General features: G+C 36.4%; 1 protein-coding gene across 5 annotated transcripts in view; it reads left to right on the forward strand.

Annotated features, from left to right (window-relative positions):
- Window positions 1-16859, forward strand: part of EPHA6 (EPH receptor A6) — a 444142-nt gene that overhangs the window by 32037 nt on the left and 395246 nt on the right. For all 5 annotated transcript variants that reach the window (XM_027698393.1, XM_027698390.1, XM_027698394.1 and 2 more), the window contains exon 2: window positions 1805-1869. In XM_027698393.1, the coding sequence (XP_027554194.1) occupies window positions 1805-1869 (65 nt within the window). The remainder of the gene's footprint in view (window positions 1-1804; window positions 1870-16859) is intronic.

Below are 16859 nucleotides of genomic sequence, written 5' to 3' on the forward strand. Positions count from 1 at the left end.
AGGAAGATATAACTTGAAACTCAGCTGAAAACAAAGCATATAACAAATAGTCTATATTTTTTGGGTGGAGAGAGAAGTGGAGGAGAGATGGAGAGAAGAAAACAAACACACAAAATGAACTTAAATATTCCCAGAAATCAGCTGAGCGTTTGGTCTTCTCTATGGAAAGGAAATATCTAAACCCAGTATCTCGATTTTTTTGGAGCCAACAGATTCCCAGTACGTTACACAGTTTACACAGGAAACTGCTGCATCACAGGTCAAATGGGAAGATGCTTTTCTTGATTCTTCAACAAGAGTCTCTTGACACAAACAGAAAATACTGTGACTGCTGTAAATCAGCTTTTCAAGTAAGCAGAAGCCAGCAAGAGTCTCAATGGTGGTAGTGATCCCATTTTTTTGGAAGTAGAAGAGGGATTGCAAAAAAAATGGTTAATTTATCCTCAAATTATTCCCAAAGCTTCATAGAGTGATGACGTGGTGAAGTGGAGGGCAGAATACTCCCCCTTTGCTGAATATCATTTTAAAATGTCATTAGTTTCTTCAAATAAATCATTAAACTTTTATTTGGTTAATGCTGAGCTTCTTACTTGCTTATAAGTCTGCTGATGAGACAGCAAACTTCTGCTTCAGGTTAAAAGTCAACATACATTGAAATGAAGAGGAACTTTAATTGTCGCTGATACAAAAGGCAAAGGAAGGTGCTGGGTCGAGGTTCTTCTAATGAGCTGGAAAGTTCCATGTCATGCCAGGGTGCCTTTTCCATAGGCCAAAAAAGCATGACCTGGCTACTACTGATGCTGAACCACTTTACAGGCAGCTGTACATTGATTATTTGGACAGATAAGAGGTGGAAGATAGTGCACAACAATATAAACCCCACAAATGTATGGATAGAGTGGTCATGTTCCAAACATACAGCTTCATTTTTTTCTCCATCATTTAACTGGAACTGGAGTTTGTGGGCTGTGAGAAGGAAGTGAGTGTTCAAAACACACCAATGTGATAATTAAAGTAAATTGCCCTATGCAATACTTAATTTTATGTTTAAATTGTAATTAAGTTTTATGAAATTAGAGGGTTGGATGAAACAATTCCATTAGAGGGCAGTAGTACATGTGGGTAGAATGTCTTGTGCTGTATATTTTGTTTATCATTAGCTTCATTTTTCTCTTCCATTCACTAATGTAACTTAACATATTAAAATAATTCAGAAACATTTTTAATATATAAATACAATAATGCATATTCTCTTATGTCAAATAATAAATATTACAGAACTGATGCAAAATATTGTAGCAGCTTTCAACACTCTGATATTCCAGCTAAAATAGAAACTGAAGTTGCTTGTCTTTCTGTGTTCTGACTTATACAATTTGTATATTGTATAACTTTATTTCTGTGAATTTTATAGCTTTTTAAAAATAATCTTCATTTTGAAACTCTGTGTATCTTTATTTTATTAGCTTTAATGCTTAAGTCCATGTGCAGAACTTCTAGATTCCCAGGCAGGGGATTGCAGAAATGAGCATGTTTATTCAGACACCTTTTAATGGTTAAATATCAGTAGTGTGTTGTGATTTGATAATGATTTCTGCAAAAGATTTAGGGTGTGGGTTTTTTTCCAGGTATATGTGTTGAGACATTTAGTAGGTAATGAAATGTAAGCCATGAAAGCCAAAACGTACCTGACTAATATGGCAAGTTCCGTCCATGGGGGTTTTGATATTTTACCTTGTCTAATAATTGTGTTTGTCTAATCCAAGCAATACCACAAACACACCATTTCTTTTTCCATTTTCAGTTGTGTTACTTGATACCACAGCTGCTCTTGGAGAACTGGGATGGAAAACATTCCCTTTGAATGGGGTAAGTCTCATCATTTTGGTTTTTTTGGTCTTGATTTGGGCATTCTGACACTCTGGAAGTGAGTGGCTTTGATACCTGTGTGAATATTCTCGCAACACAGATTTGTCAGAAAGATTTGAGTTGTTCTTGGGGTTGTGAGTGTGCATATGCAAAAATGACATGAGTATACATTATTATGCCCTTCTCTTACTTTCCTAAGAATTTATCTTGCTTTAAATCCAATTCTAACTGTTACATATCGTAGAGCTTCATATAAAAAATTCCCGTGCTGGAGGAATGTGTTATGACTACATTTTTGGGAACTAAAAGGAAAAATAATTTTCAGTTTTATATTAAATTGGAGCAAAACTTCAATGATTTAAGTGAAAATTAAAGTGGACTTCAACATCTGCCAAAATGGTATCACATTAGCTAAATCAGAAAAACATTAGAAGTATGTTAATGTCATGAAGCCAGTTTAAACATCAAGAGAAAATATTTTAATTGGTTGTTGTTTTTTTTGCTGCACTGACCATTCTGGTTTAAAGTTTGCTATTCCAGTTTAATGGTTTACATTTCACTGTATTGTCAGTACAGTTTGCACTGCACATACTGCATATTGCTTATTTTTATATTAGTTTGCATTATCTCTTGATTCTCGTGTATGAGGCATATAATTATTTCCTTCTCTGACATGAGTTCAGAAAATACTGTTTTTCTGAGTGAAACATCTTGTTTCATTTTCAGTCATTTTATTTTCTGTAATTTGTTCCAGAAGGAAGTAGAAATTGTCTATCCTCAGCACCTTAATAATCCATTTTTATAAAATGCCTTCTGTGTCTCTCCCCTCAGGGATTTCAAGCAATGTGACATTTCCTAACCTCAGCCTGTTTCCAACTTTATGGATTACCCTTTTTCAGGGTTCTCCAGTTCTTTGCCTTCTTAGACATTCTTTCTGTCTCTTACAGATACTTCTGTGTTTTACATTTTGTATGCAAACTCACACAGTCTGAGTTATAATTCTAAAAGTTTTATTTCCTTCAAAAATCCCAGAAAAAACAAATATTTTCGTATACTACAACGACAAAATGCAGGGAGGAATTTTTGGCTTCAAAAATCAAATACTGTCACATACCACGATGAGGAATTTTTGGGGGTTCAGGAAGGCTGGCATTTGGAAAGCACACAAGATATAATTTCAGTTGTTCTGTAAATTCTTAAAAGCTTTAGGTACTTCAGTAGCAATAACCATAGTATACAAGCACAAAAAAGTTGATTTAAAACGCAGCTATTACAACATATATTGGTTGGTCATACATACACTAAACATTAGTTTTTGTAGCATATTGAGGTTTTTGGATTCTATGGACACACTCCAACACCTCAATGTCTTTCTTGGAGTGAGGAGCCAAAAATTAACAAAAAGGATTTGAGGTGTGGCCTCCCCAGTGCCAAGGGGGATGATCCCCAGGGCCCACCAACTGCACGTAACTCCATTCACCACCACTCTCTGGGCTTTCCAACATGAGGAAAACACCAAAAAAAGCTTCCTGGGATATAAAATAGGCAGAAGAGGTAAAAATGAAAACTATGAGAGAAACTGGATAAATTAAGTTTGGAGAGAGAGTTAAGAAAAGCGTGTGTGAACTGTTAACTTGGGCAAAAAATATGTCCAAGCTGTTGATAAATTATTCTAGTCCATAAATGTGATAAAGAGTCGTGCACTGCAACAAAGAAGTTTTTGAACAAACTTTTTGGGAAGTTGTAGAGATGAGAATATGTGACCTGGAGAAGAACAATCCATTTAAGAAGCTGTAAGACATTGTCACAAGCAGCAGAAGGTGACTGGATATGCAGACAAACAAGGTCCTCCATTTCTTACAGTGGAATGAAAGTCAACATTCCAGGACAGGTTGCTGGGAGCCGTAGGACCTGGTGGCAATGGTGCAGAAAAGAGTGAAGAAGCTAAAAAAACCCCAAAATCAATAGTGGAGTCAAATATGAAATTAGTTATTTCCTTTCCTCACTGAGAATTATGTAGAACTGCTGGTTAAAATCTGTCTTTGCTGATTTTTCAGAGTTAGTGTCATTCTGACAAACTTCATTAAAATATACCAAAGGTACATTTTGGTGTAGATATTTGAACATACTGAAATACATAAAGCTATTCAAACACAAAAACTTACATTAATTACTTTATCTAATAAAATATTAAAGATACTAAAGTTAAAAGCTAAATTGTAAAGTATTTATAAACTGTTTGTATTTGTTTTAGGATCCTGTACCTTCCACAAAAGTAAGAAGAAAATTGAGTTTACAAGTGCTCACGTAATGAACAGAATATGACATTTGTGTGCTTCTTCATGTCTCTTATATGTAGTCTCTGAACAGAAGACTAGTTTTGTGTTAATTATTACTTGATTCTTTTTAAAATGGAAGGGAAAACAGTGCTTTTGGGGTGGGTTAATAACTCCTGTTAGACTTACTGATTTAGTAATGAACAGTAAAACTCTCACCTTTCTATATCTTTCACAACCACCAGAGATGCTGTTTTATGGCCACAGTGCTTTCTAGTCTGAGTTACTAATCTGCCCTGATATAACTCAGAATATGGTAGAATTATTGGTGTGATTGAAATTAGCACTGCAGAAATAAGAACCTGTTTTGTTCCACGATGGGCACATCAGCATTTTCTTGTTTCCTGGAGGAGAGTGACAGATTTTGAATGGTTTGTGGTTTTGATGGAGATTTTTGTTCAGATACCATGCAAAGCTTGTTACTTTAATCAAGCTTGGGGTTTTTGTAAGTGTATGTGTAGTGTTTATGTGGGTAAGAAAAATGTCCTTAACATACAGTTACTGCTCTGATGAACATTTTTGAGGTTAGGAGGATGGGATGAGAGGTTTTCTTGAGATTTTGACACTAACAAAAGTCATTAATTTGCTGCCATACTCAGTCACCAAGAATGTTTCTATTAAATTAAAGAGCAATTGAAATAATAATGCTTGGGATTTGGGTAATATTAAGTAAGCCTCAGAGATTTTAAACTTACAGGCTGGGGTGAAGTAGGAGGAAAAATCAGGAGTTATTCTTTTGGAACTTGCAGAACTTTAACCGTCACCTCCCAGACTTTTTATTTATAGTAGGTTTATAACATAATTTTTGTAAGCTTCCAGCAGTTTTGGTAACCTCTAGAGGCAGCTACTCAAGGAAGTAAAGATACAACACAGTAGTTTTGTGTGTGGCATTTGTATGCAAATCATTTAGCTGCAAAGATGAGTAAGGCACAACATTCTTCAGTAATATAACGTGATTTTATTTTTTAATTTTCTTCCAAATTATTTGTGCTACCTTCCTGAAGCATGAGAATACAACAGTTTTTCTTACACCTGTGTTTTCTTTATTTGCCTGTCAGATTTTTTTTCGCTTGCCTTTTGAGCAGGTAATAAATTTAGTGCTTAGAGCTACAAAAATGCAACATAAAACATTAATATCTTTGAGGTCAATAGCATCAACTTTTGTTGATTGAGTTCCAATTTAGCTTCTCAGTGATGGGATGTCTAAAATTTCTACTTTAATAATGGACACATTTGATACTTCCTCTGTTCTTTGGGCTATGGTTCAAAATGACTGATTGATTTATGAGAAGCATGCACTATGGAATGAAAGGAGATCTTTACTCAACAAACTGTCACTCCATAACCTTGAAAATGCAGAGCAGGCATTTTTTTGATTGGTACAAAAAAATGGGAAGGCACAACTTCATATGTTTCACAAGAAGATGTGAATATGAGTCCAGTGAAGTGCATGTGAACCATTATCCAAATTCCAACCAAAGTCACTTTGCTGACCTTGGGACAGAGTTATTTTTTTTTTTTTAGCCTGTGCTTCTCTAATTGCTAGAAGGGCAGGGATTTTTTTTCTAGGAGGTTAAGCACAGTTTATGTGGTTAACAAGGTTTTGAAAATTAGGGAAGAAAGGAAAAAACCCTGAAATATAGTGGTCCACAACCTCCATTTACCCATTAGCAGTAACACTAATAAAATTACAAACCTTGGACAACTCCAGTTTTTGAGATTTTTTTCCTCCGTCTTCAATCTAGCTCTTTAAAAAATTATGATTTATTTCCCATTGCATTAAGCAATTGAACACAGTTTTATGAGCAAAGTTGGCTCGTGAGCTGTGGTTTGGAGACTATTGTCATAAGGGCCTCTCTAGCCCTGACAAATTATATATTGGTTTGGATTGGAAGAAAGCTCAGAGACTGTCTAGTTCCAAGCCCCCTGCCATGGCCTGGGATGTCACTATCCCAGGTTGCTCAAAGCCTTATTCAACCTGGCCTTGAGCACTTCCAGGGATGGGGCAGCCACAGCTTCTCTGGGCAACCTGTGCCGGGGCCTCATCACCCCCCCGAGGTGAGGGATGTCCAATCTAAACCTAATCTCAGTTTAAAGCCATTACCCCTCATCCTATTACTCTGTGTCCTTGTAAAAAGTCCCTCTCCAGCTTTCCTGTAGGTCCCCTTTAGGTATTGGAAGGTGCATTACATTTCCCTCAATGATTGGGGTGTGGTATTTTGGGGGGAAAACAATCGAGAAGGAACATTGCAAGAACAGGCTATCATGAGGAGAAGAAGTTTTCCACCTTCCATCCTGAAACCTTTAAACATAGTTTTTTAAAAATATCCTATCCTAGGATATTTAATATATATCCTAGGATATATATTTTATATATATATATTTATAAATAGGATATTAAAATCTCAGGATATTAAAATAGCCTATCCTAGTTGAAGTCAGAGCACCTATTTTCAGGTCCATAAGGGTACACACAGGAAGGACATTGACCTGCTGGAACAAGTCCAGAGGAGGCCTCCAAGTTGATTAGGGGACTGGAGCACCTCTGCTGTGAGGAAAGGCTGAGAGAATTGGGTGGGGGAGAGGGTGGATAGATGAGGAACACCAAGTTCTTCCCAAATCTCTCTGTAGCACAGCTCCAGTTTAACCTTTCCTTGCATTTTTACTGGAAAATCAAGCCCTTTGATCATCTTCCTGGCCTCCTCTGGACTTGCTCCAACAAGTCCATGTCCTTATTATGTTGGGGACCCCAGGGCTGGATGCAGCATTCCAGGTGTGGTGTCAGGAGAGTGGAGCAGAGGAGGATAATCCCCTCCTCTCCCTGCAGGCCAGGCTTCTTTTGATGCAGCCCAGGGTATTCTTGGCCTTCTGGGCTGGGAGTGCACGTGGCCAGGTCATGTTCATTCCAAGTCTTTCTCCTCAAGGCTGCTTTCAAGGGTTACCATAAACACGCTGACTTAATGCTGAGCATGCTCTATTTTGCATGAATTGAATCTATTTTGCAGCTGATAATTTGGAATAAAATGTTCCTATTTGAAGACAAAAAATAATGACGAAAAAATATTCTGCCTCTAACATTAATCTAAATTTTAACTTGTGTGTAGCCACTTCACAAACTCAAAAAAACAGTATAGAAGAAGGGCAAGGTGACTCATAACACAAAGCCGTGAGAAATTTAAATGTGAAAGAGACTTGTACAAGCTACCTTGACTTGTCATAGTGGGCAAAATGTACAGCCTGAGCAGTAAAGAACCTACCAGAAGTTCTCTAAATTATTTGACAGCTGTGTGAGTGATGAAACTACTTTAATCTTAGTTCCCTTAGTTATTTGAACAGTTTCCTTGTCAATTGGTAATTTTCCTGTTGATTTATCCACAAAAGTGATCCTGGTTTGAATATCTTTTGCTTTGGGGGATCTCTTAAATTCTTTTAATATCTGTCACTAACATACAATGTTACGGTTCCTTTCCTGTTATGAATTTTTTGAGACTGATCTTGTCAAAGTACTGATTTTTTTTTCCCCTGCCAGACTGACTATTTTACCTTTTCTGTTAAAATAATTGTTTTACAGTAAATGCATCAGTCAACAATTCATTTTTTTAGCTGCTTCTTAGCTAATTAGGAGACATTTCTATAGTTTATGGTAACACAGTTTTGAATGGCTTGGTGCTGTTGGGCACAGTTGATACTGAGGTTTTCCTGCAAATATTTCTTTCAGTGTAGCTGAATCCATCTTCACCTTCATACTTTAAGTTATATCTCAGAAGGTGATTAGGCCAGTATATCTTGGAACATTCTTATGCAATACTTAAGAAAATTAATAGTTAAAATATTAAGTAGACAGATTGTTTTTTAGAATTCTCCTAATTTCCTTTAAAGTCACATAAAACCAAAACACTTCTAAAGAAATAGAAGCTTAAGCCTCTTCCTTTATTAAACCTATCAATAATCGAAGCAAATAACAAAAGTTATAGCACTCTCAAAGTCACAAGGATGTGTAAAGAGTAGAAAATGGTGTAAGAAGTTTGCTAAGAAAGTTGACTTATAGAGAAGAGCAAAGAAAGACAGCACAGCTTCACTGTGTGAAATATTAATAGAAGTATCAAATTCAACTTTAGACACAACACACATAAGGTAGTAAGAAGGAATATAGGGTGGGGAGATGAGAGAACAAAGTAATGTAAAAGGTGGCAAGAGAAGCAAGTAAAACAAGCAAATATCTGAGACACGACACTAAGATGTGCACAGTGAAATCACTTAATACACACACAGAAAGTGAGCTGAGTGCACTGAACATGCTCAGGGAGCAGTTTGGCAGCATAAGAAGGTGGTAGGGAGGGTGTGGTGGATGTGGTGGTACTCAGTGTCCACAATTTAGTTCTGTATTTCATGTTATCCTGCTATTTACAAGCAGGGAACTGCATTTTACAAAAGATAACAAATAAATATTACAGAGAACAGCATGAAAGGCATTCAGATTCTCCTCTCTGCAGTTTCCAGTCTTCTGTATTTGTCTATGAAATAGAGAACAGAAGTTATGTGTATTCATAAACACACACATATTTGTAAGTCCACATGCCACTTCAATCTTGATTTTAAGGATGACAGTGATTTGAACCTGCCACATAGCTACTTCTAATCTTCACTTTTAATATTGTAACTATTAGAACTCAATCAATATTTAAATTTCTTATGACTAGAAGGAACAATCGATCAGATCCCTCTTATTTCAGAGACCGTAAGATTTCAAGGTTGACCACTATGTTTGCTCATAACAAACTCATATTGCTGATATTTCACTGAAGTATATATATTTTTAAAGATATCAAAAAATTATAGTGTCCCTTGGTAATTTATTCCATTAATTAAATGGTTTTAAAAGAATTCCTACTATCTGATTCTTCCTCCTCAGCCTCATACTGTATCTAAATTGATAAAGTCCTTCACTGCTGCTCCACCCCCAAAGTTCAAATCATTGTGTGGTTCTCCTATTTTGAAAATATGGACAAAAGTGTTTATAGTAGTATAGTTTTTATAGTGGATTTCTTTATTTTCTGCAGTTACAAATCATCATGCCACTTTACTATTCTCCTGTTTAACCATCAAAGAGATCCCAGTAGACTTTCTCATTTCAGTAATAATATTGGGAGTAATAATATTTTTCTGTTGGTTCTCACTCTGATTCATAATTTTCTTCTAGAAATGTGGTTTTATACCACCTGGTAATCCATCTGTTAGGTAAAAGTGATATTCCCCCCTCTTAGATATCTAAAATACATCATCCTTCAATGAGTTCTCATGACCAAAATATTTATATCACTCTGTGTAATTTTTGTGCTCTAAATATTTACCAAACAACTTACCTTTGAAAAGTCTCATGAGAAAAAAACTTAAGAATGTTTACTTTTTATGGCAAAAATATATTTTTGATGCTATATGACTATAGGATGTATGGTAATACTTCCTGACCTCTTTAATCTGTGCTTGAATATTATAAACTACTTTTATCATATGACACCCAATATAATGGTTGAAAAAACTCTCAGCATGTGACATTCACTGAACTGTCTTTATAAATATAACTTAAGGTCACAATTTGTGAGGTGATTAAGATACTTGAGGGTATTTAAAACCAGAATTAAGAAGTCTAATTGCATTTCTCAGTTCCTGGGCTGCTCTTTGGCTCAGTGAGCAAGGCACAGTGGTACAAAGACATCCTCTGCTTCTGAACATGGCATCATGGGGAGGGTTGACCTCAGCGACTGCCCAGGCACTTGCTGCTCCCACCCCATGGAATGGGGAGAAAATCAGAAAGGTAAAAGCCTCTGGGGCAAGAAAAAGACAGTCCTAGTAAGGGGGAGTGTAAAAGATTCAAAGCCACTTCCTCACCACCTCCCACCTCAAGCCATGCAGCCTCCAAGCTGTGGCTACTTTGGAAGAACTACCACGTCCACTGTTCCCAACCTGATTGCTGAGCATGAAAGTATATGGGGTGGAATGTCCCTATGGTCAGTCTGTGGCCCCTCCCATCCCCTGCCCACCCCTGACCCGCTCCTAGAGAGGCCAAAGTGAGAAACAGAGAAGGCCTTGATGCTGTGCCAGCACCATCACCATGCTGTGTTTTCAGCACTGGTTTTGGTCACCAGTATAAACAGGGAACCATATGGGCAGATAAACTCTATCCCAGACAGACTCAGTAAACAGAATTGAAATTAAAGTTGTGTGAAAGTCAACAGGAAAAAATGGCAACACAAGAAAAATACTTCTGTCTGGCAGGACTTCACTTTTCTTCCAAATAAATTATAGAATCAATTTGATTGGAAAAGACCTTTCACATCACTGAGTCCAAACACAAACCTAACACTGCCAAGTCCACCCCAAGCCTTGTCCCATATCTTTACATATCTCCAGGGTTGGAGACTCAACTACATCCCTGGACAGCCTGTTCCAATGTTTGATAACCTTTTCTGTGGAAAAAGAACAAAAAATTAATACTAATACCAAATCTAGATCTCCCCAGGCACATCTTTAGGCTATTTTCTGTCATCCTGTCACTTGTTTCCTGGGAGTAGTACCCAGAAGCAAGGTTCTAAGAACTGGGGTCATTTCTCAAGGAAAAAAGCATCCAAAAGTCTTAAGTTCTTTCCTCTATTACAGCAGTTCAGCTGTAATAAAAATATGTACTTACATCCATGAAAGCTCACCAGCAGGATTTCAGAGGTGTCACAGAGGCTGTGGTTTTAATAACGAGTTTAATAGGAGGGAGGGATTTATCTGTCAGAACATTTAACAGGGATGAAGGAACAGGAAGGGAGCTAATCAGATTTTCACACAATGTGGGGAATTTACAGAGATGACATGAAGAAAAATATTGGAAGTCACATATTTGAGCTGTAATTTGGGCATAATCAGACACCATCCTCCACAATGCCATATTTAAAATCCTTTTTGACAGTCAAGGTGTTATTTCAGGAAAAAGGTAAGCTGAGATTAATTTCCATCTGCAGGGATTAAACAATTAGACATATCCAAGATCTTGTTAAATGTCTAGGAAAGCTTTTTTAGATGAGTTGCTGCTGCTAATATGAGATGACTTGCCTGTGGGAATCGAGTGTCCATGTTTCTTTTCAGAGCATATCTTAGAATAAAAAAGGTTTTCTTGAAAACTCTATATCCCAGTAACTGCCAATGTCTAGGTAAATTGGTGCATACCTGAAATTTTTTTTGGCCTGTATTTCCTGGTAAAATGGCAAAAATCTTTATTTGCAACCTGAAAAGCCTGGAGCCACAGAATTAGTTGTGGCTATGCTGGGAATTTGAAAATCTATTGGATGGGCGCAGGGTTATGGGAGAATGATCCATCAGAAATAGTTAAAAACCCCAAATGTGCAAGGCACTGTGAAGTAGAGATAGTATTTATCACCCTCATTTTTTTGTACATACATTTGGGCAGTATCCTAATTATATTTGTGTGAAGCACCTAATTACAGATTCCATAGAGGATTGTTAGTGGTAAAATACACTGTCGTGTTCTTATTTGGATATTGCAAATTTATTTGGGCCCATTTGTGCTCTCCACTGTGCATTCACAGATCTGAAACCTTCATGGTCTAAACAATGACATATAATTTTCTGTAAATTAAAAACAAAACCAAAAAAAAAAGCCCTCCGCAAACCACTTGCAGAAAAGCAGGTATAATGAAGGAGGATCATAAATATACTTGCATGGTTCTAGACTTACACAGTAATCTGTAATAGGAAGGCATTAAAAGCAGTCTCTAAATTGCTGAACTAAATGCAATTTGTTGTTTTTAGTGTATTAAGTGGTAAATCTGAACTTTGTGTTAGTAATGTTACATGGACTTTTGGCATTCTGTTTCCATTCCTGTTTAATTTAGATGGTATTGTATACATATATATTCCTAGTAAAGGCAAAATTTCTTCTATATAACTGGAACTCTGAAGCAGAAGCATTTTTCCCCTGGATTTGTAGTAGGATGACCTCTCACTAGGTTGTTGAGCTGGGAACTCCCTGGCTGTTCAAATATTTAACTTAAAACATACCAATGGGGGTAAAATCTGTGTTGAAGCCACATCAATGAAATTCAAGCGTGTCAACTTAATGGTGAAATTATATGACCCTTAATGAGTTGGGCTTTTTCTTGGTCAAGATCAACTTCCCTGATTCCCTCCTCACACCAGATACTCTTTGCTTCCTTAATGAGGAGAAGCAATATTTAAAATAACAACCTTCTTTTTCCTTAGAAAAGTTGGTTTGGTTAAAGCAGCTCATGCAGTCACTGCCCAGAAACTGCTCAATAGCAAATTTAAAACTATTTACTTAATTTCCTTTGTATTCTGTTTTTAATGTATCTTGTGTGTTACGTATACCGTAATTATAATGCACACAGAAAATCGATTATTTTTCAATGTATGTTGTATATGATGTAGCAAAGAGTAGCAGTATTTATATTTTCTTTGTTTCTCATTTTAGGTGTGAGAAATATTATAACTAGTGGAGCAGAGGAAACATTTAACTTTTTTAGTTGTGCAGTCCAACAAAATGCTAAGTTCTGTATTGTTTTTTTCAGGAACACACTGGTTAGAAATTAAAATAAGAGTACCATCCATGGGGTGTGCACCTATGTACTCAGTGTACAAAAAACAGCTTTTAGGTCCTCTTGGTTGCACATTCATAGCTTGTATTCAGAAGTTTACAATATCTTGGCTTACCGAAAAAGGGCAGTAAGAAAGAAAAAAGAAAGTATAATTTAGTGAAAGTTAATGCATTCTTGCCTTTTTTCTGTAGAAAAGGGATTGTATTTTAAGAAGGAAGATATACTGGGTTAAAGAAGGAAGAATAATTCATTCAGGTTCTGTGGGGTGTATTTTCAACAGTGTCGTATTACAGAATTTTTATGGTTCTTGTCAGCATATAAATACTCTGAAATCAAAAAAACTCACTCATACACATTCCCAATTAAATCTAATAATTTCTGATATAATTCAGGCTTCATTGTGCACACACATGGAGCCAGAAGGAATGCCAAATTGAGTGTTGCCTTCAGTACAAATAGAAGGAAAAGAAAGGACAAAAGCAAAGTGGAAGAAAAGCAATATTTATGGAAATAAATATTGAGCATTTCTTCATCTGAACCATTGTATTTTCAGAGAATTAAGAACTGCTATACTGAACTTCTGGGAAATACCCCTTGAAATTCCTGTGTGCGTAGGAAATGGTCTCATAAATGCTAAAGCAGATGATAAATATCTAGTATTCTGAAAAGAAATCTCTTTGGATTGTTCAAAAGCCATAATTTTATTTTTTTCCCAAGAGAAAAAGGTAAAAGTGGCAGCACCAAAAGATGCTTCACTATCTCACGACCAGTTGCTGCTTTTTATTCATATGCTGTGTTCAGTAACTGAGGGAAACTCTACCAAACTTCTGCTTTCTTATTATCGTTTTTAGTGACAGGAATAATTTATTTTCTAAAAGTAGATCTCTTATGTATAATGAAAAATGAAAGAACAAATAGATTCTTAAGGATTTGCAGTAGCCTGACCTTATATTGGAAGCCTTTACTTGGACTTAATAGAACGGAAAGCTAAAAACCCCAAAACAAAACCATCCCAACTTTACTTTTGAGCCTTTTACAGATATTTAAAGAAATTAAATGAATTTTTAAAGCAGTACAGACCCCTTTGCAAATTGCAGCAAATCATTTATATTTTGATGGTGCTTTAAATGATGGGATTATAGGATGCATGTGGGTACCAAGACTTTGAACAGTTGCAAGGATGAAAAGACAGTATACTAGTAGGTTTTCTGCTCCACTGAAATTCTCACCCAGTGGGTCTTAAAAAAGCAATTAGGAACAGTTTGGGGCAGAATTAAATCCTGTGCTATTGCTCAGAATTGTACCCTTTGTGGTGCTGAGACAGACCTTTCCATTTCTTTTTGAGAAAGAATGGAACAAGGATTTTTTCTGTACCATTTAACAAACATTGTCTGCAACCATCCTGTTCGTTGCAGTCTTCAAGGACTTAATGCTTTTGGTTTTCTTCCTTGTAGGCAGAGACAGAGGTTTTGCCCTGCTTTTACCTTCTCCATTTCCTTTCCCTATGTTTGTATTTTATCTTCTGTGGAAAGGTCCCTGTTTCACCAGCTTCCTTAGTGACCTGTCCTTCCTTACCATGGGTTCCTGCTGGAAACTCAGGCAGACATACAGGGTATGACTCTTGCAATAGATGGCCAAGGAAGAGGAGTAGAGTAGTGTTGGATTGTGCAACCTCCTGCTTCTTGCTGTTTTGCAGTGATCCTGCTTGAGCCTTCCATGAACTCAGGGCTGAGATGAGATCCTGACCCTCACATATATGTTGGAGTATAAAATTAAGCCTGAAACTATTAAAAAAACAACTCTCCAGCTGGACTGAAAGTGTGGTGTCGAAGAAATTCTTCTCTGCTTTTCTGTCTCTGTCAGTACAGATCTGTCTCCAAACCTGCAGTACAAGGTTTGAACTTGAAAACTCTTCTCTGAAGAACAGTTAACATTTAAAGTGTGCAGCAATTACTACTCCAAACTATAGAGAATTGTAAACTTCAGATTTAAGATGAGACACTTCACACATTCGTTTTCACAGGTGATTTTTTGTGCTTTTCCTGCAAAGGGATCCAAGTGAGTACAGAGGCTTTTACCACATGGAAAAATACATGGATATGTTTTTGTGTAAGCAGTCATAGCAGAATTGGATACTCTTCATATAATCCTAATAATCTACTTCAAAAAGTGGAAAATGGATAGTTTGTATGTATGTTTATTGACTGCTGCTAAGGAAACAAAATTATTTTTAATATTCACAATTCTGGGGAGAACAAAATAAAACAAAATCCAGGCATTTATGAATAATAATTTATAACTGTATTTCAGATTGAAGAGGATAATCCTCTGCTCTTGTATTTAATCAAAAGAATCCTCTCCTAAGACTTTCAAACATAATACATGACTTGCAGAAATAAATGGAAAGATCACAAGTGTTGTTGAGCTGTAGAACAACATTTGAAGAATGCAGGTGTTGTAGCTGACTTTTTGTTTTTTTTTTTTAAGAAAAGAATATAATTTTAAAATTAACAGAAATGGATGGTCTCACTTGGCAATATGAGGTTTCAGTTAGTGTTTCAGGAGGCTTGATGATCCTGTGGGATTTTTTAGAGACAACCAAGTTTTCTAGTGGAGACAATGAGACAAGGTGCCTCTGGATATTTTAATGTTGGGGAAGGGTCCTGCAGACTACATCTGTCTAGAAAATTAAACCAATGAAGTCTGCCACTAAATGGAACAAATATGTATGAATTCAACTAGCAGCAGTTCTTTAAGAAGTCTATTAATGTTTCTTGTAGATTCTCTAGTAGTGTTAAAAACTGGGCATATTTTAGAACAAGTAATATAAAATAAAAGAAAGTTTAATTTAACAGACAGAGCAGCTAAATAATGTGATGATATGCTCAACATTACCTTGTTCAGTGATTTCTCTACATTTCTGTTAGTACTTTTCATCAGCTTTCCATACTGGAATATAGGGAATACTCCTGATTTTGTTTTTCCTCTCAGCTAATGGATTCATAGGTACTCTTGCACTGTGCTTATAACTAGTAGGTCATGTAATGAGCATTAGGCATGTAATTTATGCCATAAAATTTGGGTAGTAATGCTCAGCTTACTGTACCACAGATTTTACTGCATACTCATGTTGGGTCAGAAGAATGCTGCTAATAATTTTATATCAAAAGAGTTTAAAAGATTGATCGAGTTCATTATTAACACCCGCATAACTAAGGAGATTGCTTTGGTTCCCTTTTGCATGTAGGTTACTAAAGGGATTGACTTTAGCTCCCTGATTCTTGCCATGATGATTAAGGGGATTTGTTTAAACACCCCATTTTATGTGGTATAGCTACTGTAAAAGGATTAGTTTTGGATTCCATTTTCACATGGGAAAGCTAAGGGGATTAGCTTTAGCTTTTCATTCCATGACAAAATAACTAAGGGCAATTGCTTTTGCTGCCCATGTGGTTGCATCAAGATTTTTCTTGCTTTTTCTGTTCTTGTTTCAGTTTCTTTTCCTCTGTTTTTACTGCCCAAAGTCATTTTACTTCAAGCTTTCTGCCATGCAAATAGAAGGCCCATGGCCCATACTAAACTTTTTATCCATTAAGGAAAATGAATGAAAAGGAATGAAATTCCATGTGTTTTATTCTTTCCCTCATTGAAATTCGAACATTAGAATTTCTTTGGGTAGAATCACGGGTGGGAATTACTAAATCCACACCAGCAGGCACTCTGTAAGGGTGGACTTTGTTAGCTAGGGAGCAAAAACCTAGACTTGAGAGCTATCGGAAACTCTCCTTCTGTTCCTGCACAGCGTTGCTTCTGTGAATATACCAGTCCCAGAAGAGAAAGCTCTGAGGTCTCTGTAACAAATTGCATTGTGCAGCGAGAACAAATTAATATTTTCAAACCACTTAAAAGCAAATGAGATGTCTACATGTACATTCCAAACAGGTACTTCATGCACAGCTAATGAATTTATGTCTGTGCTATTAAATACAGCAGGATCTGTGCCCTGGCTTTGAAGATGGGTGTCTCCACAAAGCCA

The sequence above is a fragment of the Neopelma chrysocephalum genome, unplaced genomic scaffold, assembly GCF_003984885.1.
Source record: "Neopelma chrysocephalum unplaced genomic scaffold, ASM398488v2 Primary Assembly neopelma1_126, whole genome shotgun sequence".
NCBI lineage: Eukaryota > Metazoa > Chordata > Aves > Passeriformes > Pipridae > Neopelma > Neopelma chrysocephalum.